General features: G+C 38.1%; 5 protein-coding genes across 5 annotated transcripts in view; 2 read left to right on the forward strand and 3 right to left on the reverse strand.

The window, feature by feature from the left end:
* The first annotated feature begins 1,390 nt into the window (after positions 1-1,390).
* LOC136813872 (uncharacterized) overlaps positions 1,391-24,880 on the forward strand; it is a 42,118-nt gene continuing 18,628 nt past the window's right edge. The window contains exons 1-2 of the mRNA XM_067070369.1: positions 1,391-1,547; positions 14,869-14,934. Of these exons, the coding sequence (XP_066926470.1) occupies positions 14,930-14,934 (5 nt within the window). The 5' untranslated portion in view covers positions 1,391-1,547; positions 14,869-14,929. The remainder of the gene's footprint in view (positions 1,548-14,868; positions 14,935-24,880) is intronic.
* LOC136813867 (histamine H2 receptor-like) lies at positions 1,630-5,199 on the reverse strand. Its single transcript, XM_067070361.1, has 3 exons — positions 4,932-5,199; positions 4,356-4,511; positions 1,630-3,386 (listed from the first exon to the last, which is right to left on the reverse strand). The coding sequence occupies exons 1-3, from the start codon at positions 5,062-5,064 to the stop codon at positions 2,677-2,679; spliced, it is 999 nt and encodes a 332-aa protein (XP_066926462.1). The 5' UTR covers positions 5,065-5,199; the 3' UTR covers positions 1,630-2,676.
* LOC136813953 (uncharacterized) lies at positions 7,074-8,441 on the reverse strand. The gene has a single exon (XM_067070466.1). The coding sequence runs from the start codon at positions 8,439-8,441 to the stop codon at positions 7,074-7,076; it is 1,368 nt and encodes a 455-aa protein (XP_066926567.1).
* Positions 8,533-10,406, forward strand: LOC136813954 (uncharacterized). The gene is made up of 2 exons (XM_067070467.1): positions 8,533-9,450; positions 9,657-10,406. Exons 1-2 carry the CDS (start codon positions 8,533-8,535, stop codon positions 10,404-10,406), a joined length of 1,668 nt encoding a protein of 555 aa, XP_066926568.1.
* LOC136813869 (uncharacterized) lies at positions 11,666-23,558 on the reverse strand. The gene is made up of 9 exons (XM_067070363.1): positions 20,660-23,558; positions 19,406-19,519; positions 18,987-19,094; positions 17,934-18,044; positions 17,421-17,534; positions 15,589-17,088; positions 14,362-14,565; positions 13,502-13,606; positions 11,666-12,577 (listed from the first exon to the last, which is right to left on the reverse strand). The coding sequence occupies exons 1-9, from the start codon at positions 23,415-23,417 to the stop codon at positions 12,456-12,458; spliced, it is 5,136 nt and encodes a 1,711-aa protein (XP_066926464.1). The 5' UTR covers positions 23,418-23,558; the 3' UTR covers positions 11,666-12,455.

Consider the following 24,880-nt stretch of genomic DNA (forward strand, 5'->3'; position numbering starts at 1 on the left):
AAAAAAATCTAAATTAAAAAACTACTATTGGAGATATTTTGGAGTGACCTAGAATCAGTAGGCATTTTGCTAATAGGATAATGGTCTATTCCAGAAATAGTCTGTACCCCCTATGTTGAGGAGGTGTGACGTCCAAACCCCAGTATGTTTTGGTTTTTAAATGAAAAAATCTAGGGTGGTCAGTATAATCGGGGTGAAAATCCACGGGTGGTCCGTATAACGAGGTCGAAAATCCAGGGTGGTCCAAAAATGGGAGAAAAAAATCCAAGGGGGTCCTGAAAAATTGGAAAAAAATCCAGGGGGGTTGCCTTAAAAAAATAAGACCTCCTCAACATAGGGGGTACAAATTTTTTCTGGAATAGCCAATATTGTAGGAAAGTTTCATCATCTTACGGTTGGTATGTCACGTGATTAAGATTGATCGAAATAGAGCAAGCAGATTCTTTACATACTTTATACTGAGTTCATTCGTTTCTGTATCCCCTCCCGTATCGTCCTCCTTTTATACAGGTCTAGACAGGACGCACAAATTATTTCCCTTCGAGTTTCTTTTTGAGTCTTGAAGTAAAATGGTGGCTTATTTATCTTGAAAAACTACATAATTGTAGCTTTAGGAATGATCAAAAAGTTTCGAATATCTCAATCAAACGGAGGTATCTTGAATGAATCAAGATGGTTCGAAGGGGACCTGGACCTTTTTATACCCGAAACTTGACAATGCAAAACCCTTGGATCCACAAAACTGGGAAGGTTGGATGATGTTCATATATCCCTCCTCTGTAAAACTTGTGGTAAATATTCCGATATCCTAATTGACTCCTTCTTTTACAGTGATCACAGTTCTCTCGCAACCCTGTCGACGCACCGGACAGTCTGGTGTTTTCTCCGGTGCCAAAAAGTATCCCTCAGCCACACCGGAAACCTTTTTTCCGGTGTTAATTTTTCGAACTTCTGAACACCGGGCACGTGTGTTTCAAAAATAATGCGCACCGGACTCAAGTTCGATGTTGAGGTTGTCCGGTGTTAAAAAGTATCCTCATCCGATACCGGACTTTGCGTGTCCGGTGTTCGTAAAGTCCGGTGCGTCGGCAAGGTCGTGTTCTCTCAGATAAGTTTCTGTTTCCAGTAGTAAAATTCAGCAAAATATTGAAATCGTAGTACATTTATCATATTGAAACCATTTCCTGTACGACATTTTGCTTTGGCCACTGTTTTAAATTATACTTTCAAGCGGCACACCCCCGTACCGCCGGAAAAAAACTTGAAATCTTTAGGATATGATATATTATCTATGAAGTCTTTTCGAGTCTTATTACCAGATAGGAGTATTAGTTTATTAGAGGTGTATTGTAAACGGTTTTAAAATTTTTTTTTTTCCCAAAGATAATAATCCACTACTAAAAAATATTAATTACAAAAAAATAACAAATGAAAAATATAATATACACGAGGGCTCAATGGAATGGTAGACCATGAACGGACACGGTTATCACGATAATGGTTTCAATTCGAAGAAAATTTATGAAAAATCGATGGAAATTTCCAGCGTAAGTTTTTTTAATTTTTTGTTTTTAATTTCTTTCTTGTTCCTCTTCTAAACACAAAAATATACATTTTTTTTATAAGAATAGTGTACTTTGGATGAGAGTCAAGTATTCTTAAGGAATTGCCAAAATTGAGGGTGATATATTCCTAACGTATTCTTACATTTTTAGACTTTTTACAAACATGAGAAATGATCAATTTGAGAGTTTTGGACGTTTGAATGAACATATAGAGCTAAAATTACATTTCTGTCTCAAAGTTTAAATTCGAGTCTAACAAAGGAAGCAGGTTTATTCTGTTAACCAAATACAAGATGACTATATTCTTATCAAATTCTGTGAAACTCACCCTAAAGGGAATTCTTAGGGTATTCTTACGATTTGGCCAATTTTCACCCTGATATTCTTATAGAAGATATTCTTTTAAAAAAAGTGTGCATTTCATCTGTGTCTCATCAGTATTTGTCTTCAGTATATATCTACCATCCTTTAAAAGGTGATAAGACTCACAGATATCTTATATAAGACACTAGATAGAGCTACTCCGTCCCTATTTGAATCAAAATAATCCGCCATCTTTGATAAGTAGACCATAGTTCGGTGCCGGCAATTTGATCGATCAAGCCTATTTTTCGCCTCGTTGCCTCGCGCCATTCAGGTTTTTTTTGCTTGGTTGAACAAATTGTACCGGTACCAAACTGTGACCTATTGTGAGCTACTTTCAGCAAAGATGGCGGATTATTTTGCTTCACCTACCGTTGCTTGGGAAATACAGAGCAGCTCTATCTAGTGTTTTATATAAGATATCTATAATGGATAAGACTGAATTCAAGTCTACCAGGAATGACATCAAAATATGTATTAAGTCATTGTATTAACATTCTCATAAAACGAAGAATTTTGACGTCATTTCCTTGTAAATTCGTTACCAGTCCCTGAAACCAACCACTCCGCTAAGGGTTGATACAATCAACTCTCTCTAATTCGAACCTCTACTACTCAAATCTTTCGATAATTCGAACTAAGATATTGGTCCTTCAGCTAGAAATTAGTATAAAATGCTTTCTGTAATTCGAAGCAAATTCTTGGTCATGGAGTCAACTCTACGTGCATTTGTAACCTTTCATCTAAATCACATAGCAGCCGATTTTTCCAAATTCGATACACCGTCTGATGATGTATCGGTTATCAATCGATATCGAGTTTTTCGATTCGTTTTCCTCACAAATAAAGATTGAATCGAGTTTCGAAAATCTTTCATTCGTATCGAATAAACAAACGGGTTGATCGCGCTGTTCGAGACGAGTAGAATGTATCTTATAACGTATAGATCGTATCGAGTTTCACAGCTACATTCGAAACAATACTGCGACAAATTCAACATAACGAGTGCGGGAATATACGTTCCCATGAAAATCGATAACACGATTAACAAAACAATTGTGACTCGCTTTTCTGCATTGTATCGAGAAGACGTCGATGTTATCGATGCGCTTCGTAGTTTCTCGCAAAATTGTCGTTCGTTTTGTTTCAAGAATCGATACATGAGAACGAAAGTTATAAACATAACAATAATGCCAGTTACAAGCATAAAATAATTGTAAACCATGAACGATATCGTTTCATAGGGCCGATACGTGATCAAAAAACCTGATCCAATCGATATAACCCATATTGCGGATGCGATTTTTAAACACCGACCGTGCGACAAGTGTACGCGATACTTGAGCGGCCGCGTGATACCGATATAGCGGTCAACTGAGATGATGACTGTACTGAAGAAAACACTGAGAAGGGAAATGCATGTCAGACAATGTACTGTCTTCGATGTCAACCGAAGTCCTGTCAAAAGGAAAGAAAAAGAAAATTATTAATTAGGTAAAATGTAACAGCTTTTCTGATTTCTGAAAGTTACTCAAAATTTGTTCACAGAGACTTTACTGCGGACTAGGCTTGCATTTGAGAAATTGGCAAAAATCAGTCAGTTGTTATTCCAATATACCCAATCGCTGTCGCTGCTTAGAGTTAGACTTGGACGTAGACGTAGAGGGTTGTTTGTCATACATAATTTGTATGTATAAATTTAGTATGACTTTATAGTATTCAGACTAGAGATTATTATGCTAAACATCAGTTTTTATTAATTCATGCATGAGCCTAGTCTGAATCGCAAACCTCTACAAAACCGATGGTAGTATTTTTGGAGCAAGAATCCGTTAGTGGATGCCAACAGCCTAGGCTGAGTCATAAGAATTATCTGACCATAGGGATATTACTTTCTGCCGTAATGAAGTTGATCTACATGTTACTTTAGGCGTACAAACTTTCGCGAACAGAAACTTTCGCGAGGACGAAAAATCGCGAAATTCACGACATTTACTTTCGCGAATTTAACGAAAAAAATCTTTTTCGCGAGCATAAACTTTCGCGAATCAAGACGTAAAATTGATAATTTTCACATGAAAAAATGGCTTAGAGGGACAGATACTTCTTGGATTGGCTTGAAACATTTGTCATTTGACTTATTAGTCTTTTAGCAGGCTAAAAAGTGCCGTAACAGTTACATTTTATTCAAAGTTTGAGGTTTTACAGATTTTCTGTTTTGTCAAGAATTTTTCGCGAGCATAAACTTTCGCGAATGGTCCTTCCTAGAATTTTTTAAGACATTTACTTTCGCGAAAAAAAGGACCAAAATTCGCGAAAATCGCGAAAGTTTCTGCCGCGAAAGTTTGTACGCCTAAAGTATAAAAGGATCAAAAGTTAGCTCAAATGTAACCTTTGAAGTAATAAGATCCCAAAATGAAAACACACCTTTTTCATGATCTAACAGATGATAAACCACAAATGGAACGGCAATAGCTCCTTGAAGAGCATCAGCTATGGAGAGATTGACCACGAATGATGTGAAAGGAGATCTCAAACATTTCAAAGGATCCAATATAACCACAATGATCGTCAACAAGTTTCCTATAATATAAAATCAGGATGTATTTGTAAAAAAGGGAAACCTTCAATCAAGGTTGAATCAAAAGTGGCTACCCTCCTCAAGTGCCTAACGCCCCTCCCCGTTAAATTTTCGGTTTTTCTCAACCCCCCCCCCCCCCCGACCTTGTTATAAGGATTTTTTTAAAAATATTTTCAGCTGTCAAAAGAAGAAGCCCTTATTATACCCTCTTGCTATTTTGTCTATAATTACCTTGTTTTGAGTTGTATTTAGAGGTACAATCTCCAACAACCCCGCTTGACAATTAGATCCAATTAGGGCAAATTTTCCAACACCCCCCCCCCCCTTTATTGGGCACCTGAGAGTAAAGTCTTGTCCCAACTTGTCTAATTTCTATTCAAAATGTTGTGTGTAAATCAAAATCTGAAAAATAAAGTACTCACCGATGCATGCGATCAAAGCAATCAAACTCAACACCACCGAGAATATATAGGTGCAAGTTGTCGATGGTTCGAATTCATCGCAAAATATATCATCGTCAATAATACTGCCTCCACTATTGTTTGATAACATCATCCCTTCTTACAAATTCTTCTTAAAATGTCTAAACTCTTTTTGTGCTACTATGAGGAAACCACCTTCAAAAGAATGCACTTTTTTATAAGCATAACGTTTATAAGCATACTTAGGCTCAAATTCGGTAAAAAATAGGCATAATGCAAAGCATACCTCTAATATAAGCTGAAATGCAAAAACACTTTGTGCAACTTTTTTAAAATAAAACGCTGACCTTTTTAGGGTTACTTTTAAAGCTGTTTGACCTTTCTTAGACCAAATATTTTCGTCTGCGGCGCCAAATTACAAAAAAAACTGTAATTCTTTGAGCCGAATCAATGTTACGACTTAAAATTCGAAATTTTTACGAACCCAAAGAAAATCAACAAAGCAAAGCCTAAGCATAAATAAGCATAAATTAAGGCTAAAAAATCTGAGATTTTGCTAAGCATATGGAGCCTCGACCCGATTTTCCCGTATGCTTATAAAAAAAAGTGTAAATTAAATGACTCCCATATGGTTTACGGGAGGGGGGTCCCGTAATTGCGGGGACCCCCCCCCCGTACAGCCTTCCCGTGACATTTTCAGAACTTCGGACCAATTTCCACGTGGAAGTAAAAATGTGTTTGGACTGATCATGAGGAGACTTTTATAATGCCCTTCATTTCTCAAGATTGAACAAAAAAAAACAGAAATCATAACTGTGTGCAAAAAAGTAGACAAAATGCTGTTTCTAGATAAAAAACATTATTTTTAAGGGTCAATATCTTGAGTACAGAAATCACCTATACTCGCAATATATTTCTAATCTTAATTTTTTGAGAGCTTTTTATACAATGGAGGTCTCTCTTTTCTCAAGCAGAAATTTTCATTAAATTTTGACCCTATGATTTTTGCCTGAGACCGTCATATTTATCCGAAAAACACACCAAAGTGTCCGAGAAAAAATTGGCACCTATATTATTTTGATTCCCCTACTCCTTCTTAGCTTTCTAAAAATGTATAACAAGTGCTTTGACTTAAAAACTCGCACGACCTCAGAAAATGAACAAATTCCCCCCTACTACTTGCAATAAATCGGTTGTATTAAGGAGGCTACTTTAGGCGTACAAACTTTCGCGAGCAGAAACTTTCGCAATTTTCACGAATTTTGGCCCTTTTCGCGAAAGTAAATGTCTTAAAAAATTCTAGGAAGGACCATTCGCGAAAGTTTATATATGCTCGCGAAAAATTCTTGACAAAATAGAAAATCTGTAAAACCCTCAAACTTTGAATAAAATGTAACTGTTATGGCACTTTTTAGCCTGCTAAAAGACTAATAAGTCAAAGGACAAATGTTTCAAGCCAATCCAAGAAGTATCTGTCCCTCTAAGCCATTTTTTCATGTGAAAATTCTCAATTTTACGTCTTGATTCGCGAAAGTTTATGCTCAGAATAAAAACATACTGGTTTAAAATATTTTGCTCTCTCTTAGAGCATCTTCAGTTTTTTTGAATAACAAAGACGTTTAACAATTATATTTAACGACGCTAGAACGGCATTACAATGACTTCTTCAGTTTTTGACGTCACGGAACATCTGGTACACTTCTTTCGCGTATCCGTGGCAGTCTTTGTTGAGACCTGATGGAGCCAGAGTTTGGAGTCTGCACATCCATTTATCTTCGGCTCGTTCTCTTTCTGCGGAGGATGAAAAGTCACTTTCTAGGATCATCACCTCAAGGTCAGCAAAGGAGTGGTAGCGATGGAAATGTTCTGCCAACTCTGAATTTTTCGGTCTCTTTCCAATGTCGTAGCGGTGCTTTGAAAAACGCGTTGACAAGGCTTCTCCTGTGTGACCAACGTACAACTTGTCATGGATCTTGCATCTGGCTGCATACACAACGTTCTTCGTTTTGCAGCTACCACCATTGGTTACACGTTTAGTGATACCATTGTGAGTGATTTCTGACTGGGTGACAATGTTCGGGCATAGCTTGCATTTACCACACGGTTTCGTGGTGTTTTGACGTGGTGGGTCTTTCCAAGATATCATTTCGCACGATTTTGTTGGCGATTGTTTTTTCGGCGGCGGAAGGCGACTGTTGGAGTTGAAGGGAAGACGGTGGATAAGGTGATGTCGTTTTTGACGATGTTGAAGTTTTGACGAAGAAGTGATGATAGGTGTCTGAGAGCTGGATGCCATGTGCAGACGAAGATGGATTGTTGATCTTGTTTATCTTTTTCTTTTGAACGAAAGAGAGATTCCCGGCTGCTCTTCAGGACGTCTTTGTACGCGTTTTCAACAACATCGTGTCTGTACCCTCTTTTCAGAAAGTACTGAAGGAGTTGTTTGCCATGGTTGATGTAGTCAGCTACGTTCGTACAAATTCGACGGATTCTGATGAATTGTCCCTTCGGGATGTTTCTGATGACATGGTTTGGATGACAAGATTTGGCATTGAGGTATAAGTGTGCATCTGTTGCTTTGGAATACACGCTTGTCTGGATGGTGCTGTCACGAAAACGAACCTCGACGTCAAGGAAATTTACGGAGTCAGTTGATTGATGCGTCTCGTATTGAATGGTTGATTTCATTTTGCGGTTTTTCGAAAAGTTATTGCAAAAATCGATAAACTGATTCAGTGACTCGTTGCCATGGGTCCAGATGAAGAAGATATCGTCGATATAGCGGTACCAAACGAGGGGTCTGAGCTTGGTGAGTTCGTAATATTCGTCAAGCATTTTCGTCTCTAATGATGCCATGAAGAGGTTTGCGTAGTTTGGAGCCATTGGAGTACCCATCGCGGTTCCTTTGATTTGGTGGTAGATGTTGCTCCCAAATCGGAATACGTTTGACCGTAGTACCAGAAGTATCAGCTTTTTTAGATAAGATGAGCTGATCGATTTCTTGTTGCGTTGTTCCAGATGATCAAAGCAGGCATTTGCTCCTTCTTCGTGATCGATGTTGGTGTACAGTGAAGCAACATCCATTGTAACGAGTATGGTGTTCGAAGGAAGCGATGGAAGATCAGCTAGTCTTACAAGGAAGTCTTTTGTGTCGCGAATGTAAGAATTCGTTTTTTTTGCGCTTGGGTATTTCAGGAAGCCGTCAAGGAATTCTGAGAGTCGGTTACTGCAGGATGAGAAGCCGGAGACAATCGGTCTTAGAGGCGGGAATTTCGAAAAGTTTTTGTGTAATTTTGGCAAGCCATAAAATACTGGTGTTCGTGGATTTGATAAATGTTCAGTTAATACGACGTGTTCTTTATTGGTGATTTTGGATTTCGATTTAAGATTGTCAATCTCCTTTCGTATGGTGTCTGCGTAATTCTGATTTGAATCAGTATCAAGCTGTTCATAGAAATGTTTATTCTCGAGTTGATTATTGCAGGCTACGATGTAGTCAGACCTGTTCATCACGACAATTTTCCCACCTTTATCTGCTTTTTGGACGATGATGTTGCGGTCCCTGGAGAGTTTTTCAAGAGAATGTTGCTCTTCCCTTGTGATGTTACTTTTCGGCCGTTTGGAATCGTCAGCAAGCAGCTTCACAATATCCGACTTGATACAGGAAAGATACTTCTCGAGTTCTCATTTCTATGAACAGCTTGATACTGATTCAAATCAGAATTACGCAGACACCATACGAAAGGAGATTGACAATCTTAAATCGAAATCCAAAATCACCAATAAAGAACACGTCGTATTAACTGAACATTTATCAAATCCACGAACACCAGTATTTTATGGCTTGCCAAAATTACACAAAAACTTTTCGAAATTCCCGCCTCTAAGACCGATTGTCTCCGGCTTCTCATCCTGCAGTAACCGACTCTCAGAATTCCTTGACGGCTTCCTGAAATACCAAGCGCAAAAAACGAATTCTTACATTCGCGACACAAAAGACTTCCTTGTAAGACTAGCTGATCTTCCATCGCTTCCTTCGAACACCATACTCGTTACAATGGATGTTGCTTCACTGTACACCAACATCGATCACGAAGAAGGAGCAAATGCCTGCTTTGATCATCTGGAACAACGCAACAAGAAATCGATCAGCTCATCTTATCTAAAAAAGCTGATACTTCTGGTACTACGGGTCAAACGTATTCCGATTTGGGAGCAACATCTACCACCAATCAAAGGAACCGCGATGGGTACTCCAATGGCTCCAAACTACGCAAACCTCTTCATGGCATCATTAGAGACGAAAATGCTTGACGAATATTACGAACTCACCAAGCTCAGACCCCTCGTTTGGTACCGCTATATCGACGATATCTTCTTCATCTGGACCCATGGCAACGAGTCACTGAATCAGTTTATCGATTTTTGCAATAACTTTTCGAAAAACCGCAAAATGAAATCAACCATTCAATACGAGACGCATCAATCAACTGACTCCGTAAATTTCCTTGACGTCGAGGTTCGTTTTCGTGACAGCACCATCCAGACAAGCGTGTATTCCAAAGCAACAGATGCACACTTATACCTCAATGCCAAATCTTGTCATCCAAACCATGTCATCAGAAACATCCCGAAGGGACAATTCATCAGAATCCGTCGAATTTGTACGAACGTAGCTGACTACATCAACCATGGCAAACAACTCCTTCAGTACTTTCTGAAAAGAGGGTACAGACACGATGTGTTGTTGAAAACGCGTACAAAGACGTCCTGAAGAGCAGCCGGGAATCTCTCTTTCGTTCAAAAGAAAAAGATAAACAAGATCAACAATCCATCTTCGTCTGCACATGGCATCCAGCTCTCAGACACCTATCATCACTTCTTCGTCAAAACTTCAACATCGTCAAAAACGACATCACCTTATCCACCGTCTTCCCTTCAACTCCAACAGTCGCCTTCCGCCGCCGAAAAACAATCGCCAACAAAATCGTGCGAAATGATATCTTGGAAAGACCACCACGTCAAAACACCACGAAACCGTGTGGTAAATGCAAGCTATGCCCGAACATTGTCACCCAGTCAGAAATCACTCACAATTGTATCACTAAACGTGTAACCAATGGTGGTAGCTGCAAAACGAAGAACGTTGTGTATGCAGCCAGATGCAAGATCCATGACAAGTTGTACGTTGGTCACACAGGAGAAGCCTTGTCAACGCGTTTTTCAAAGCACAGCTACGACATTGGAAAGAGACCGAAAAATTCAGAGTTGGCAGAACATTTCCATCGCGACCACTCCTTTGCTGACCTTGAGGTGATGATCCTAGAAAGTGACTTTTCATCCTCCGCAGAAAGAGAACGAGCCGAAGATAAATGGATGTGCAGACTCCAAACTCTGGCTCCATCAGGTCTCAACAAAGACTGCCACGGATACGCGAAAGAAGTGTACCAGATGTTCCGTGACGTCAGAAACTGAAGAAGTCATTGTAATGCCGTTCTAGCGTCGTTAAATATAATTGTTAAACGTCTTTGTTATTCAAAAAAACTGAAGATGCTCTAAGAGAGAGCGAAATATTTTAAACCAGTATGTTTTTATTCTGAGTTTTACTTCGTCGGCAATGCTGAATTGAAAGTTTATGCTCGCGAAAAAGAATTTTTCGTTAAATTCGCGAAAGTAAATGTCGTGAATTTCGCGAAAGTAAATGTCGTGAATTTCGCGATTTTTCGTCCTCGCGAAAGTTTCTGCTCGCGAAAGTTTGTACGCCTAAAGTATACTTCCTCATGCAGTAAAGATCCTACGTATGTAGCCAGCTACCGGATGTTTCAAAAAAAAAGTGTTTGAATTAAGATTGTGAAAAAACTAAAAATGTTAAATATCTATACTTTTCATAATCAAGAAGAGGAAAGGCTAACTTAAATTTTGAGCTATTATACTTTAGCTTTGCTTCACCTGTTCAAAGTTATGAAGAAAAATTCAAAAGAATTCTCCGGAATTCTCTTTCGAAAAAGCATCATTTATGAGAATAACTACCAAAGAAAATAAAAACACCTCTACAAGATATCAGCACGCTTGTAACGAATCTCGTGTTCACTTCAATCACTCATATAATTCGCTTCAAAAACCATGAAGAAATGTGACACTAGGCTTAAATAAAACTGTGTACACCACCTCCTCAAGATTAGAGTGCAAAATAAACACGTGAAGGAAGTTGTCAGCCGTCAAACACAACGTCAAAACAACGTCCATTTGACATTCATAACGTCCAAATAACGTTAAAACAACGTTGTGTGCCAGCTGGGCAGTCGTCAAACACATCATGCACTGTTCACATGCTTAAACAAGATTCAGATGAAATAAGAATGTGCTGGAGAAGGGGAGTGGGTTATTAAGACCAAAATGGGTGCTAGAGATTTACGGACCATAAGGGGTGCTTTACCACCTTCTTAAGTCTTCTTTCTCTAAGCCCCGACCCTTTACCAAAAAAAAAAAAATTCAATATGGTATGGATGAAAAAATATTCAAGTTGATCGAAAGAAAACATTTTTTTTTCATTTCATGATGGAACCTTCTGATTCATCGGAGAGTGTTCGAAAGTTTGGCAAAAATTTGAGAAATTTCCCTTTTTTTTGAAATACAGACCCTTTAAAAAGTCCTATGCACTACTTACTGTTTTCCTTGTGTTCAGCTAATACACCTTACGTCATTACGTTGACTTAAGTTTTCCTTATCAAACCTTTGTTTACTTTACTGTATATGCATTTCATCAAGAACATAAAAAATTATATTACAAAAATTTCCATCATATTATCAAAGCTTGTTGTGATAAATGAGTTTATTGCCGATTCAACTCACTGCGTAAACGTTGCTGTGTAAATGTTTTTTCAATAGGGTTAGTCTTAGCCTGTACCAGACTCTTCTTCGATGACTAAAAAAGATAAAGTTCGGTTTGCCAAATATATGAAAAACACCCGTTGGCGGGGTGGTACAGGCTAGGTTAGTCTCATAGCGATTCCATTAATTAGCCGTGAATCGTCTCCGATTTTCAATATATTGCCCAGTGAGGAGAAGAATTATCCTTCATGGATTTCAGCGATTCGAAACAAACCAATGTTATCCATACACAAAATGCCAACCTCGTTCCCTGTGCATTATCAGCTTTTTTATTCTTACTGATAGCGCTAGATAATTCCCTGGCGTCAATCATCAACGTAAATAAAGCCTGAGACACACGGGGACGCGGTTTACAAAATGCTTCTGTTTTTTGTCTCAGATTACATGAATTTGCCCTAGACTCTTAGACATCACCTAAGCGATTCTAACAACAAGCAGTTTTACTGTAAACAGATGTTTTGGTGGTGATAAATGGAGCGAATATCCTGGCGCGCAGATGAGATAGAATCCAGACGGCGTTAATCCCAATTCTGTATATTTTGAAGTAGCCAATATGGTTTTGAAGATTCACATAAAACTGTAGCCCAGAAGAATCAACTTTTTCATATATCCAGTGAGCGTTAGTTCCTATCTTCAAATGATGGGTATGGGCCAACAATTTTTGCCGTTTCCATAGTAACCCATACTGCAAACACATTCTCCTGATGTACAATCAGCCTTTAAATGACAATCTGAACATTGGTTCCGTTTCGAGGCTAGAAAAGTAAAATAAAATTGTCTTTGAAAGAATCTGAAATTCCTTTTTGTGATTGTGAAATTGATGAAATATTTTATAATTCAGTAGAGGGGGCGCAAATTAGATCTGTTAAAAGTTTTTATGGACAATAAACTGACGTTACAGTCACAACTTTTGCCCCCTCTCGATGTTCTATAGTCGAATTTTCTAAAAACGGGTTTTGATTGGTGGAATTGGGGTTTGGGGTTGGCCCCTACTATAATTGGCGTTGATTGACTATTGAATGGCATAGATGGCAATTTTACATTGATGAGAATCTTAAATTCCAGGGGTTTTTTTATTATTTTTACGAGCCTACAGTATAAGGGTTTTAGGGTTTTCTGTCTTAATTGTTTCAATTATATGTCTAATATTCTGTAGATTAACCAGGTACATGTTTTTTATAATGCACTTATAAGCATATCTAGGCTCAGATATGGCAAAAATATAAGCATTTGCCAAGCATTAGCTTGAGCCTACGAAAAAAATGTATTTTCCTGATTTTAGCTGGGATTGTTTCGGATTTTCAGAATTTCCTTCAAATTTTTCATCCTTATAAGCATTTTTCAGCCCTGTCAAGCCCTTGTCCTAAGCATCTCCGAGCCTGTTCTCGAAATTTTGTGTGCTTATAAAAGACAAGTATCACTTGTTACACGTTTTCTTATAAGAATAAACTATATAAGAACATTAGGCTTCAATAGCCAAAATCTTAAGAAAAAGTTAACAACATTTGAAGGCTTTGAAGACCAAATTTCGTAGGAAAATTGGCTAAAATACTAAAAAAATAGCAAAAATAAGAACATGTTAAGAACATTCCAAGGCTTAAAAATGTTTGGATGTTCTTATAAAAAAACGTGTACGTGTACCATTTTTCTGAACCTTGTTGGAAGATGAGAATACATACCGTGCAAAGGTCGACACTCGTATCCATCTCCTTCGAAATTATTTTTACAGAAACATCTTTCACCCTCACATTCAGCGTCCAAATGACATAACATGCACGTGTCCACTAGTAGAAAGGAAAAAGTCATAATTATGTAAACGACGAAAAAACTACCCAGAGGAAGGATTAAATTGCAGACTTGTACGGCAAGGGACTGTAATCGAATCCCGATCACTTCCAGTCGGGACGTAGGTTATTATGGTGAAAGAATCTCTGCCTTAAGGAAAGAAATTTTGGCGAATTTAACTTTATAGGTCACTCGCCAAAACAGATTCTCGCCAAATTTAATTTTCTTTCAAATTAGTCTCTGTTTCTTCTAAAAACCTTTTTTTTTCCTCTTTTTTCAGCTAAAATATTGAGAAAAAAAATTAGTCATTCGCCAAATTTTATTCGAGCGCCAAATTTAGAAATTTTATTAAAAATAAATTCCGACAAATTGCACCAAAATTGGCAAATGGGCTCAGTCGCCAAAATTTCTTCTCTTAAGGTATCTTCACCGAACTACCCAGAGCTTTCAGATGGACCTCTACTCTATTCTTGCAATATCTTTACCGACCAAAGATAAAATTTCCCTAAGTGTCCAATAATTGGTATTTTATAATCCCCGGACCATGTTAGGATCCCCTTTTTGATAATTCTTGAAAATATTATCAATATAAAACATAAAAACAAAACTCATGAAAATTGCCTGGTGGTAGGGGCCTCAACCTGTTTAATATAGAACTCTATTCTGCAACAGTGCAGTGGCTTATAGAGGCCTGTGAAATTCTTGGACGAAGACAAGAGATTTTAAAGTTCAAAAGAAAAGTAGTCTGACTTACCTGTGCACACTTTTCCGTCACCGCTGAACCCCGGTTTACAGACACAACCTTTCTGTTCACTCCCCTGTACACAGTCTGCATTCTCGTTACATTTCCGACAATTGTCGTTTAAAGTCTCGTTATTTGTCGCCGTCGGTTGTCGTGTTAAAGTGACGTCATTGTCGTTATTATGTTGTCGTTTTGTCGTCTGTACGTTTTCTTCGACTGTAAAATATATTCAAAATTTGATTTTTTCTTTATTTGTTGACATAATTTTCATCATATATTAAGATTATAATAAAGGATTATATTGAAAAATAAAACAAAAATGGACTAAATTTCCAACAAGCAACTTATATTTTGTACTGTTTTGATAACTCCATGAACTTCTGGCCAATAATTAAAAATGGACACGTTGAAGCGTTGAAGCGTAGTTTCAACGTTTATCTAAATGTTCATAACGTCCATATAACGTAGTAAGTTTTTTTCCTAAATGTTGTTACTTCAATAATAAATTCATATTTTCAGGCATGTTGGAAGTTATAATTGACAGAAGAATTCTCTCATTACGACGTATTTACATAACAAAATGAGGTAAATTAAAATACTTTTTTGTAATTTTTCCAATTCGTTAGAAAACGGCCTCGCGGAGGTTGTGAAGATTTGTTCACTTTATAGGTTTTCTATGTTTCATTAAGTTACGTAATTTCCGCCATTATGAAAGCAAGTTATCGCCTCTGCATATTCGAACGCTTCCGTAATGGTGTAAATTACGTAACTTAGTAAAACATGGAAAACCCACTAAGGTCAGTATTACTTTGACCAAGCTATATCGGCAATCTTTGATCGAAGTTTTTTTAAAAGTGGTACCCTAATGGTAGCGCTACTCGATGTGGGTCAGTTTATAATTAAATAAAAGTTTAAAATTGTTCACTAACTTTGATAAGTGCTACCATTAGGGTGGCCTGATTAATGAAGCCAGATATTACAGCGCGCGATATACTGTATAAAGATGTATAGCGTTTTCGGTGCTTTAATGATTTTTTTATATCCGTGAAATTTAAGTTAGCGCTGAATAACAGTATTTCAGTCACAACTTAACTTTCATATTTTATAGCAAGTGACTGAAAACTGGCTTAGATATCTAGGCTACCATTAGGGTACCACATTAAAAAAACTTTTTTTCTTCACCGTGATCGCGAAACTTTGTCCAGGGTATATATACACTATTTCAAGCCTTCTTCCTACCTTCATCGGGCAACAAAAGTCCAGACGGTTTCGTATTTTTTAAATGTGCTTCTTGCTTTTCCTCTATCTCTTTATAAATGTTCAACTTCTCCTGTGAAAGTTTACAACATCCAATCTTCACGCACCACGGATCACAAAATAACCTGCAGAATTTCGGACACAATGAATTCTCGGACAAAGAGACCGTATTGCGGGGAACCGGTTTTCCCGGATTACGGGCATGGTAGTTGATCAATGCTTGCCGTCTCCAGCTTGTATAAGCATTTTTCTGATGGTCTGTAAAATGTTTGTATGGATCGTCAGTAGCGCCTAGGGCGTGTTTCTTAACGCCCTTCATCGACGCCCCAACACCCGATTTGGCGTTGTTAATGTTTGTGATTTTATTGGTTAAATTATATAAATTCTGCATAAAATGTTTCATTTCTGAAAACGGGGATTGTGTTGCGTTCCCGATTTGTCCCGATCGGGATTGATGATTGCTGTTTGATTTTCCCGACTTTTCTACTTGTGGTATGTAAGGTGCTTTTCCCTCTCTGAGCATGACTTTATTAGCACTTTTAATGATCTTTGTAGAAAGAGTTTTTGTAGCTTGGTCAAACATTTTTAACATGTCCCCTATTGTTTTGATATTGCTTTTATTATCATCATCACTACTCGGGCTACCATTTCGATTTAAATTCTGTTTGCTCATTTCTGATGTTTCTGCATCTGGTCGATCGAGTTTTGATCTTTCGCTTGCTTGTGCCTCGATAGTTTGTTTTGTTTCGAACGTTTTGCTCGATTGTTCATGTTGACGAGCGTGGTGTGGTAAATCGAGGTATGAATGATCTACAAAAACATTCTGTGGGACGTGTTTTTCGTTTGAAATGTGTTCATCGTGGTCATGTTGCTGATGCGAATTCTCCTTTATTTCTTCATGATGTTTTTCTACATCCGAAATCACTTTCCCCGCCTCTTCATCATTATTAGGGGCGTGTTTTTGTTGGGCGTATTCACCAACGCCCACTGATTCACCCACATGGAGATGGTTATGACTTAATGATTTATGTTTGTATTCATGACCTTCATTATCCTTATCAACTTCTACGAAATGTGTTTGATACCGGTCATCTTTGATGTTTTCCGGAAGATTTTTAATTTCGTCTTCGCTTGTTGATGTACTGACAACCGCTTTATCGTCTTCCCGGGATGAATGCATGATGACGTCACCGTGTTCTGCAAGATTCGGTGCTCCGACAAAATGGGTACCTGGAGCTTCATTCATTGCAGCAAGCGCAACTGGATGCGGAACTAAACTAGCGCCTGGGTTTACTAACCCTTGCGGCCCTTTCCGTATCTCTTCGTGGGTTTCCGAATACGGATTTCCGTATTGATCCGTAGACCGGTATGTGAAAACATCACGGATGTCACTATTTGGGGCGTTCATTGGGGCGGGAATAGCCTGTGGACCAACTTGTTTCAATGGAATGGTAGGCGGTGGCTTTGTCGGGCTGATGTAATCTATGAGGAAAAGGTGAAATGTTACTGGTTGAGCAGTTTTGTTTTGAGACTGGCTATTTTGTATTTTGACTAGATGCTAATAGTTACATTCCAACTAGATTGTACTAATTTGGTGACTTTTGTGCATAGTTTTTTCGTCTTTTTTAGATTGTAGTTTCTGGATTTTCTTGGTTTCGTGCGATGAGGTCATAAAAAGACCACTTCCTATTTTCTTTTAGCTTTGCCACTAGCTTTGATTATATCTTCTTAAACCTTGGGGTGACTGCATTTAAACTGAGCTTTGCTCTGGAATTACAAAAAACTATTTGTAAAGTAATTCCTCTAATACGAACCTTCACAATTAACACCTCGGAAACTCAACGGACATGCGCAGTAATAATGATCCACAAATTCTCGACACGTCCCTCCATTCAAGCATGGATTGATCGGCTCGCATTTTGATTCCACTAAAACGTTTAGTAAAAGAAAAGAGTTGACTTAAACGGAGTCAGGGTTTGTTACTTCCTATCTACGAGCACGTGAACACCAAATCTAATCTTTAGCTGATCTATTATGCGATTCTTTTTTGACTTTTCTAAGATTTAGTGCCGTCCGAAAAAGTTGGCGTGTGATCGCCAGAGAGGATTAAGCTTGTATACTTGCCGATACGTTCAAAAAAAAATCCAAACGAATACAATCCAAATTAGGTTGGAAATCGGAATCTTGAAAATATTCAGTACGGTCAGATCTTACTTTTAAGTTTTTGACCCGACTTATCTACGGTTTCAACTTGGCTACAGCGAGAGTCTTAATGTAACCGCTTGGTTGTTGGCTAAATTAGAGGGATTGAACAAGATGATACTTACTTTCACAGAGCCTTCCCTTGAAACCAGGTGAACATTCACATTGTACACCATGTTGTGTTTCTGTACACAAACCGTTGTTATGGCATGGATTCGGATGGCAATGATCCAGTACTGTAGGAAGAAATGATTGAGTGGAATTATTTTCACTGCACTAATTATTATTTTGATCTTAGTTTGCAAAACAGTGACTTGTTAGTTTGACTGTTGTGATCAGGTCGGGTTAGCGTGGTACATGGGTATGACCCGGACACTAAAAGCAACTTCGTGCCCAACATAAATTTTACAGACCAAAACAATTCTCCGTCACTTCTGACTGTCCCGCATCGCACCCAAAACGACTTTTCTTGACTGTCCCGCTTCGCAAAAAAAATTGGAACAGCACTACGCCCATCCACAGTGGACGGGTGTGGTATAATTCTAGTTTGAGTACGAAACGGGACAGTGGATGGGTGTTGCATAATTCTAGTTTGGGTAAGAAGCAGGACAGTGGATTTCACTGCCCGGGTTATACCAATGTACCACGATAACCCGACCTGATCCATCAGGTTATTAAACATTTTAAAAGATTAGCTGGTGTGATGGAATTCAAGCTTGGAAGTTATTTGCCGTGAAAATAGAGGTCTTTCATGTTATATATGTTATGTTAAATATGTAATTATTATTACGTAACTAAACAAAACATGATCAAAAATCACTATTAGCCAATAAAATAACTTGTCAAAGACAGTTCAACTCTATTCCCAAATTTGAAAAGAGAACGTTTTGACTGAGAAAATTTGCTCATGAAATGAAACTCTAAAGTTACCTTATTACACGAAAATAAGTAGACATGTAATTAACACGAATTAAGAAATTTCGTGTTATTTAAAACCCCTTTAATTAAAACCAGCTGTGGTGTCCTTGAAAAAGCAAATAAAATTCGTGTTGTTTTTTTGCGTGTTAATTTTAAAACCGTTGAATACTTGACTAGTAAGATTCGTGTAATTAGGTATTCGGCCGAGAAAATGAATGTTCCACGTGATCGTCAAAACGTAAAACAGAAAAAGAACTCACCATTACAGAGATTCCCTTTGAATCCAGCTTTGCACGTACAAGTGAACCCGTCCATATTCGGTGAACAAATTCCGTAATGACATGGATTCGGAAAACACGCGTTCCGTCCTTTAAGAGAATGTGAAATGTTCTAGACTATTATGTAGTGGGAGCCAAACCTAGGGTCTCGTGATTCGGAACATGGGCTTTCTATCCTCCAGCGATCTCGATGCATTTACACCACAAGTGAATTAATTCAGAAATTGAATCAATAGTTGCTAGCTAGAAAGATTTTCTATGATACCTCGGGAATAAGCAAATATAATATAAATGAATCGTGCAAATATGGAGAAGATTGTAATCTCAAGAACCCATCAGATTCTAGTGATTAAGAGACTACATACTAAGCACAAATTTATTTCATCAAATGAGCTTCTTACGTTCACAATTGGTTCCGATCCAACCAGGCAAACAACTGCAATAATATTTATCTGGATGCGCTGTACAAACACCTCCATTCAAACAAGGTCCATACTTGCAAACTGCGTACCCGTCTGTGAACAAAGAGAATAAAGTTTTTTTAAGTCAGTGATGGTTCATATGGGTACATTTCTTGCTTATAGGCCATTTCACAGTCGAAATGGATCATGGGTAATCAGGACTGTTTGCGCATCTTTAACGGCCTCCCGTTGGCTGGACGCAAAAATCTTAAAAAAATTTCAAAACTTTGGACCAATAGTAAATCGTCGTTAGCGCACAGTGGTCCTGATTACCCATTACGCTTTGCGACTGTGAAATTGCCTATAGCCATATGGGTACATTTCTTGCTTATAGTCACCCAGCTGGCACACAACGTTTTTTAGACGTTTATCTAACGTTCACAACGTCCATATAACGTTAAATGAACGTTGAAACGACGTCGTGTGCCAGTTGGGCAGGGGCTGGTATTTTGAGAATCGGAACAAAAGAATCCATTAGGTGCTGTTTATATTGAGGCGGGCTGGACAGACTAGTGAGATGGGATGGATTTTCATACGTTACGTCACAGTTTTCGACGAATCAGATTGCTAAAAATAGATCACGTGACGTTCGAAAGTCTGTATGGATAGTTGTTTGTGATTGAGGACCAAAAATGGTTAGCCGAAAGGTAGCATTCAGAAATAAATATGTTTAACAAGGGCCTACTTTTTATGGAAACTTTTTCCTACCATTCAAAAGAAAAACGTTCTTTAGTTTAATAATATGAAAACTGTGAATATGTGAAATTTTTGTTTTATTTAAAGACGTGGTCGATACCGTCAACGTCAGCGTCAAAGTCACAGTTATGTTGTAAGGTCTGGTTACTGATTAGAGAGGCTACGAACACACCTCTCTGTGTTACAGACCCGGTAACTAAAAAAATTGACCAAAATTTCATATCCGGTTGAAAAAAATACCCTACAGTTTCAGCCAACTGAAAATGGACTTTCATTTTATCCCCATTCAAAATTTTGATATAAAAAATTGCACTCCAAAACCATCCCCATTGGGTTTTTTGAGCTGGGAACAATAAAATTTCTATCCCTATTCTATTGGGATTTCGATAGGAATTTTTAACTCACTACTTATGGGGAATAGTAAGCCAGGGCTGCGCGGCAAGGGCGTTTTCTATACTGTATCAAAGTGCGAATAGGTCTTAAAGAACACCGACTTACGATTGACGTGCTCTTCAGGAAGAGTGACAATTTTCTCAGGTACGAATTCATCGTCCGTGTTATGTGAGACACTCGTATCAGACATTGCATCTTGGAAAGTTGTTTTCCCTTTGTGTTTGTTGTGTCCAGTCTTCTTCCTGTGTGTTTCTATCAATTTCTTCATATTCACTGTCGGTAGATGTCGGATCTGCTCCAACACTAAAGGATCGATATCATTATGTACAAAGTGGGATTCTTTGTGTAGTAAACGCTGTGGAGAAAATCCTGCAGCTTGGCTACCATATTGTCCACCGGTGACGCAATTGGGACATCTTGTTTTACCGGTAACCGATTGAAGGTTTTTATTATTATTCATCTGGTTTCTTGCAACTGCCGTGCTACTTGTGGAAGACGGTTCACCTAATGACGCCCCGAAAGAAAGGGTGTTATCATTAAAACCACCCTCAGCCAATTCGTTTCCGCCCATCATCATCGGCTGTTTTAAGTCGATAACGTTCTTAGAAAACATCGCTTCTCCAATATTAGAAAGATCTTGCATGCTTTTGAAATTGTTTGCGTCTAACAGCATGTTATTCTGGGCTAGGTAATATGGGTTTGTTTTCATTTGTTTCTCAGCTCTCGCTAACTCTCTTGTGTCTAGAAGCGGTTGTGGTGTAACTTGCGGCTGGTTTAAAGCGACGCTTTTGACTGGTAGTAATTCAGACCCAACTTGCATTAAACCTGAAGTAGGGCTTTTTTGTTTTGGTTGCATGAAAGCGTTTGAATCAGGTAACATAGCTTTGTTCGGATCAAGATTGGATAAGCGGTCGAGTACGCTTTCAGGTAAGGGGTCGTTGAATTTTCCATTGGAGAGCATGTCGAGGAGTTGTTCAGGTGGAGTGAGAGCTTGGTCTGAGAAAGGATCACTTTTAGTCGGCATCATGATACGGTTAACCATTTCGTTCGCCACGTCCTTCTTTCGGGCCGCGCGGTCGATAGACGCGATCAGATTCTGTTCACTCGCGGTCAGTGCCGAAGGATGTGTATTGACGTCCAGGGAATCGGATAATTGGGGAATCACATGCTGCTCTTCTATAGATGGTGCTTCCCCTGTCATTTGTTTCGGGGATTCCTCTACTTTTTGTTGAGCTGTTGTTTTGACTTTTGGAACTGTCGGCAGCGAGTGTAAGGATTTCGAATGTGTCGATGTTTTATGATGTTTATTCGAAGACCTCTGTTTGACTAGTTTCTTGGACTTCCCAACTTTCTCGCGCTGTTTCTTATATTTCATTTTATGTGAGCGACTGACGGCTGCTTTATCAACCGCCTCCGCTACAGTCGCGATATCACCCACCATAGAAGAAGGGAATTCCTTGACATTTGAAAAAGAAGATTCCTTGGGTTTATATTCATAAGCAGACGAACGTGTATCCGTTTGTTTCTCTTCACCCGTGGCTAGATCAATATCTTTTTTCATTTCTGCATTTATAGCTTCTTTGACTGAGTTGTCCAGTAAATTGTCTTGGGTTACGGCTTGTGAGAAGGCAGGGTCACCTTTAATGGCTGTTTCTGTATTCATAAAACTTGTTGGTGAATATTTCGCTGATGTCTTGATTGGTTCTAAAATAGAATCCATCATTTTTGAAGGGTCACCTGAATCAAGTTTAGATGTGGTTAAGGAATCACTAATCTTTGAAGATTCCCCAGTTTGAAGCTCTCCTGGTTCAATTTTTGACATCGTCAAGGAATCACCGATCTTTGATAATTCCCCCTGTGGATCATTACTCTCTATAAATTTGGACAACGATTCTGTCTTCTGTCCTTCGACCCCTGCTAATTGTCGACTAACTGCTTGCTCTTCAGGTCCATCTGTTGGCGTCTGCAAGCTCTTCATGAAATCCTTGTTCCCATTATAACTCCCTTTCAGATAATCAACTTCAGCTGGTATATTCGATTGCAACACAGCATCGTCGAGTGATTTGAAACCACCAAAGGATACAGACATCGGAACAATGCTTCCTTTAGCTGAATCTTGGTTCATCATCAGATTCTGCTCCAATGATTCTGGATTCTTACCATCAGCATTGGTAAGAAGGTTATTGATATTTTCTTTCTTACTTGCTAACACATCTTCTTCAGGAGCTATAATGTTACCGACAGCACTGGAGGTTGTGTCTCGACCTCTGACGACCCCATCTTCATCAATTTTCGATGCATCCAGTAAAAAGACTTCCGCTTTTTTATGGTTTTCATCTTTGGTGAAATTTGTTGGTTTAGTGATTTTTTGGTGTGTTGTGAGACTGTCTTTTTTTGTTGACACGTGTTGTGCCTGTTGTGGATGAGTGATTGTATGTCGTGTAAAGTGTTTGTGTTTTTGTTGTCGCGTTTTGGAACGTTTGTCGTTATGTTGTGATCGTAGTGGATGGTATTTTGTGACTGTTCTATGTTGTTTTGACGTGATCGTGTGTCGCTTTGAAGCCGTCGTTTTGTGGCTTGATTTAACGTTGTTTATAATTGCGTGTCGTTTGGTATTAAGCTCCTTAACATTGTTATTTTTTGTCATGTAGTGTCTTTTGTGTTGTGTATTGCGTCGTGCGTTATGATTGGTCATTTGCTGTCGTTTGTGTTTTTGCGTGTCGTCATGGTGATGTTGTTGTATATGAGACCTTTTCTGGGTCTTTAAAATCTTACCATCATCATCATTCTCGTGGAACAAATCTGGTCTGCAAAATACACACCCCAGACTGAGCCAAAATCCAATCAAGCAAAATAGCCTCATGATTACAATCCCAATACCAACGAAAATTTACGTCAAATTTTAATGTCAAGTTACGCGTGATAAACTCATTTTTACGAGCCAAAAAAGCCAAAAAATAGTCTCGGCATCGAGAATGTAATCGAGTCTTTTTAAATAGTAATACGTTTCTTTAACAATTGAAACAGAGTCAATCATGTAGAACGATTACTCATTTTCTGTATAATAAAAAAGTTTTATTACGAAAAAACAGATTTTCGAACTTTTAGTTTTATAAACTTGTTGTTTCAAAAAACCAACAAAATAATGAACATGTATATTTGATTTATTCTTTCTTTAATTCTCTCTCTCTCAATGGCATCTGCCAATGGCATCATATGGGATCGCTCTATTTTAGGAGCTCTAAAGGAGCACCGCAACCCAGCCCCCCCCCCCCCTGTTTTTTAAACAGATTGGTCCAGATTGGCATTTTATTCTTAGTTGGGACGTGTACGCACATTTTAAATAAAAAATTGTTTGAAAACTTGAAGTTACAGAGTGATAGTACTTAGTGGGTTAATATCTATATGGGGCCATTAAACCATCCCAAGTCTCTCTAGAGTTAAAAATACAGCCGCTTTAAGACCAACTAACTGTCAGCTCTACTGTGATTTGACGTCAAATCTTGTCTTGGTCGTACTGACGTCGGTATGTTTTTGAACTTCAAGCGGTTTTATTTCTTTGTGTGTTTTAGTCAGAGAGTTATTGTAATAAATTTTTTTTGCTCAGAATTTCGTGCTCTTTCAGATGGTACCAATCATTTCCGTTTATTTAGACTTTTGAAAATCAGCTATTTTCCTACACCTTATTTTCCCTTGCAGTTGGTCATAAAAAGTTTTCCCGTGCCTAATCCGCGTCCTCCCTCTCAAAAATATTTTGTAATATGCTGTTCTTTGGAATGGACTAAAAATGGCTAGGTCGTAAAAAAGATATCACGGGACCCCAGGCTTGGCCCCCTACTAAGTTTTACAAAGTGAGAAAAAAGTCAAAAAAGTATTTTTAAATGTAAATAAAAAAGTAATGAAAAGTAAAAAAAACTACCACCCATACCCGATAAATAGATAAATCCGTTTAAGTTATTTTCAACAAATTTTAACATCTTTACAAAAATCGCAAAATATTGTATACAAAATTAGTTTTCTTTCAAGTTCCATCTCCACTAACACACAACTTAATTTAGACGTTCGTCGGATGTTAAAGATTGTCACCAGATGTCTTTTTAAGGGAACCAGTTTATTATGCTGGTTCATATTTTTTAGATAATCCAATAACGGGATATCATTTGACTCGATCATCTATCTTAACTTTGCTCGATTATCTCACCTTTTTGCCAAGTTTTTTCATGCGTGTGTTATGTTGGTTAATCATTTATCTGAATAGTTTTTTAACGATTGTTAAATTCAATTTTGTAAGCATTATGCCAATTTTCCATTATTGACAATAATTGG

The sequence above is a fragment of the Clytia hemisphaerica genome, unplaced genomic scaffold (genome assembly GCF_902728285.1).
Source record: "Clytia hemisphaerica strain Z4C2 unplaced genomic scaffold, Clytia hemisphaerica genome assembly, whole genome shotgun sequence".
Taxonomy (NCBI): Eukaryota; Metazoa; Cnidaria; class Hydrozoa; order Leptothecata; family Clytiidae; genus Clytia; species Clytia hemisphaerica.

What these genes read in the sequence shown, in the direction of transcription:
- LOC136813867 (XM_067070361.1), bottom strand. Translation starts at nt 5,064, where the DNA reads ATGATGTTATCAAACAATAGTGGAGGCAGTATTATTGACGATGATATA. An exon ending in TGCTTTGATCGCATGCATCG is followed by an intron (nt 4,512 to 4,931) that starts GTGAGTACTTTA and finishes TTTATATTATAG; the next exon opens with GAAACTTGTTGACGATCATT. An exon ending in TCTGTTAGATCATGAAAAAG is followed by an intron (nt 3,387 to 4,355) that starts GTGTGTTTTCAT and finishes TCCTTTTGACAG; the next exon opens with GACTTCGGTTGACATCGAAG.
- LOC136813869 (XM_067070363.1), bottom strand. Translation starts at nt 23,417, where the DNA reads ATGAGGCTATTTTGCTTGATTGGATTTTGGCTCAGTCTGGGGTGTGTA. An exon ending in CAAAGGGAATCTCTGTAATG is followed by an intron (nt 18,045 to 18,986) that starts GTGAGTTCTTTT and finishes TTCTTCCTACAG; the next exon opens with TACTGGATCATTGCCATCCG. An exon ending in ACTTTTGTTGCCCGATGAAG is followed by an intron (nt 14,566 to 15,588) that starts GTAGGAAGAAGG and finishes TATATTTTACAG; the next exon opens with TCGAAGAAAACGTACAGACG.
- LOC136813954 (XM_067070467.1), top strand. Translation starts at nt 8,533, where the DNA reads ATGTTACTTTTCGGCCGTTTGGAATCGTCAGCAAGCAGCTTCACAATA. An exon ending in TAAATTTCCTTGACGTCGAG is followed by an intron (nt 9,451 to 9,656) that starts GTTCGTTTTCGT and finishes CTTTCTGAAAAG; the next exon opens with AGGGTACAGACACGATGTGT.
- LOC136813953 (XM_067070466.1), bottom strand. Translation starts at nt 8,441, where the DNA reads ATGAACAGGTCTGACTACATCGTAGCCTGCAATAATCAACTCGAGAAT.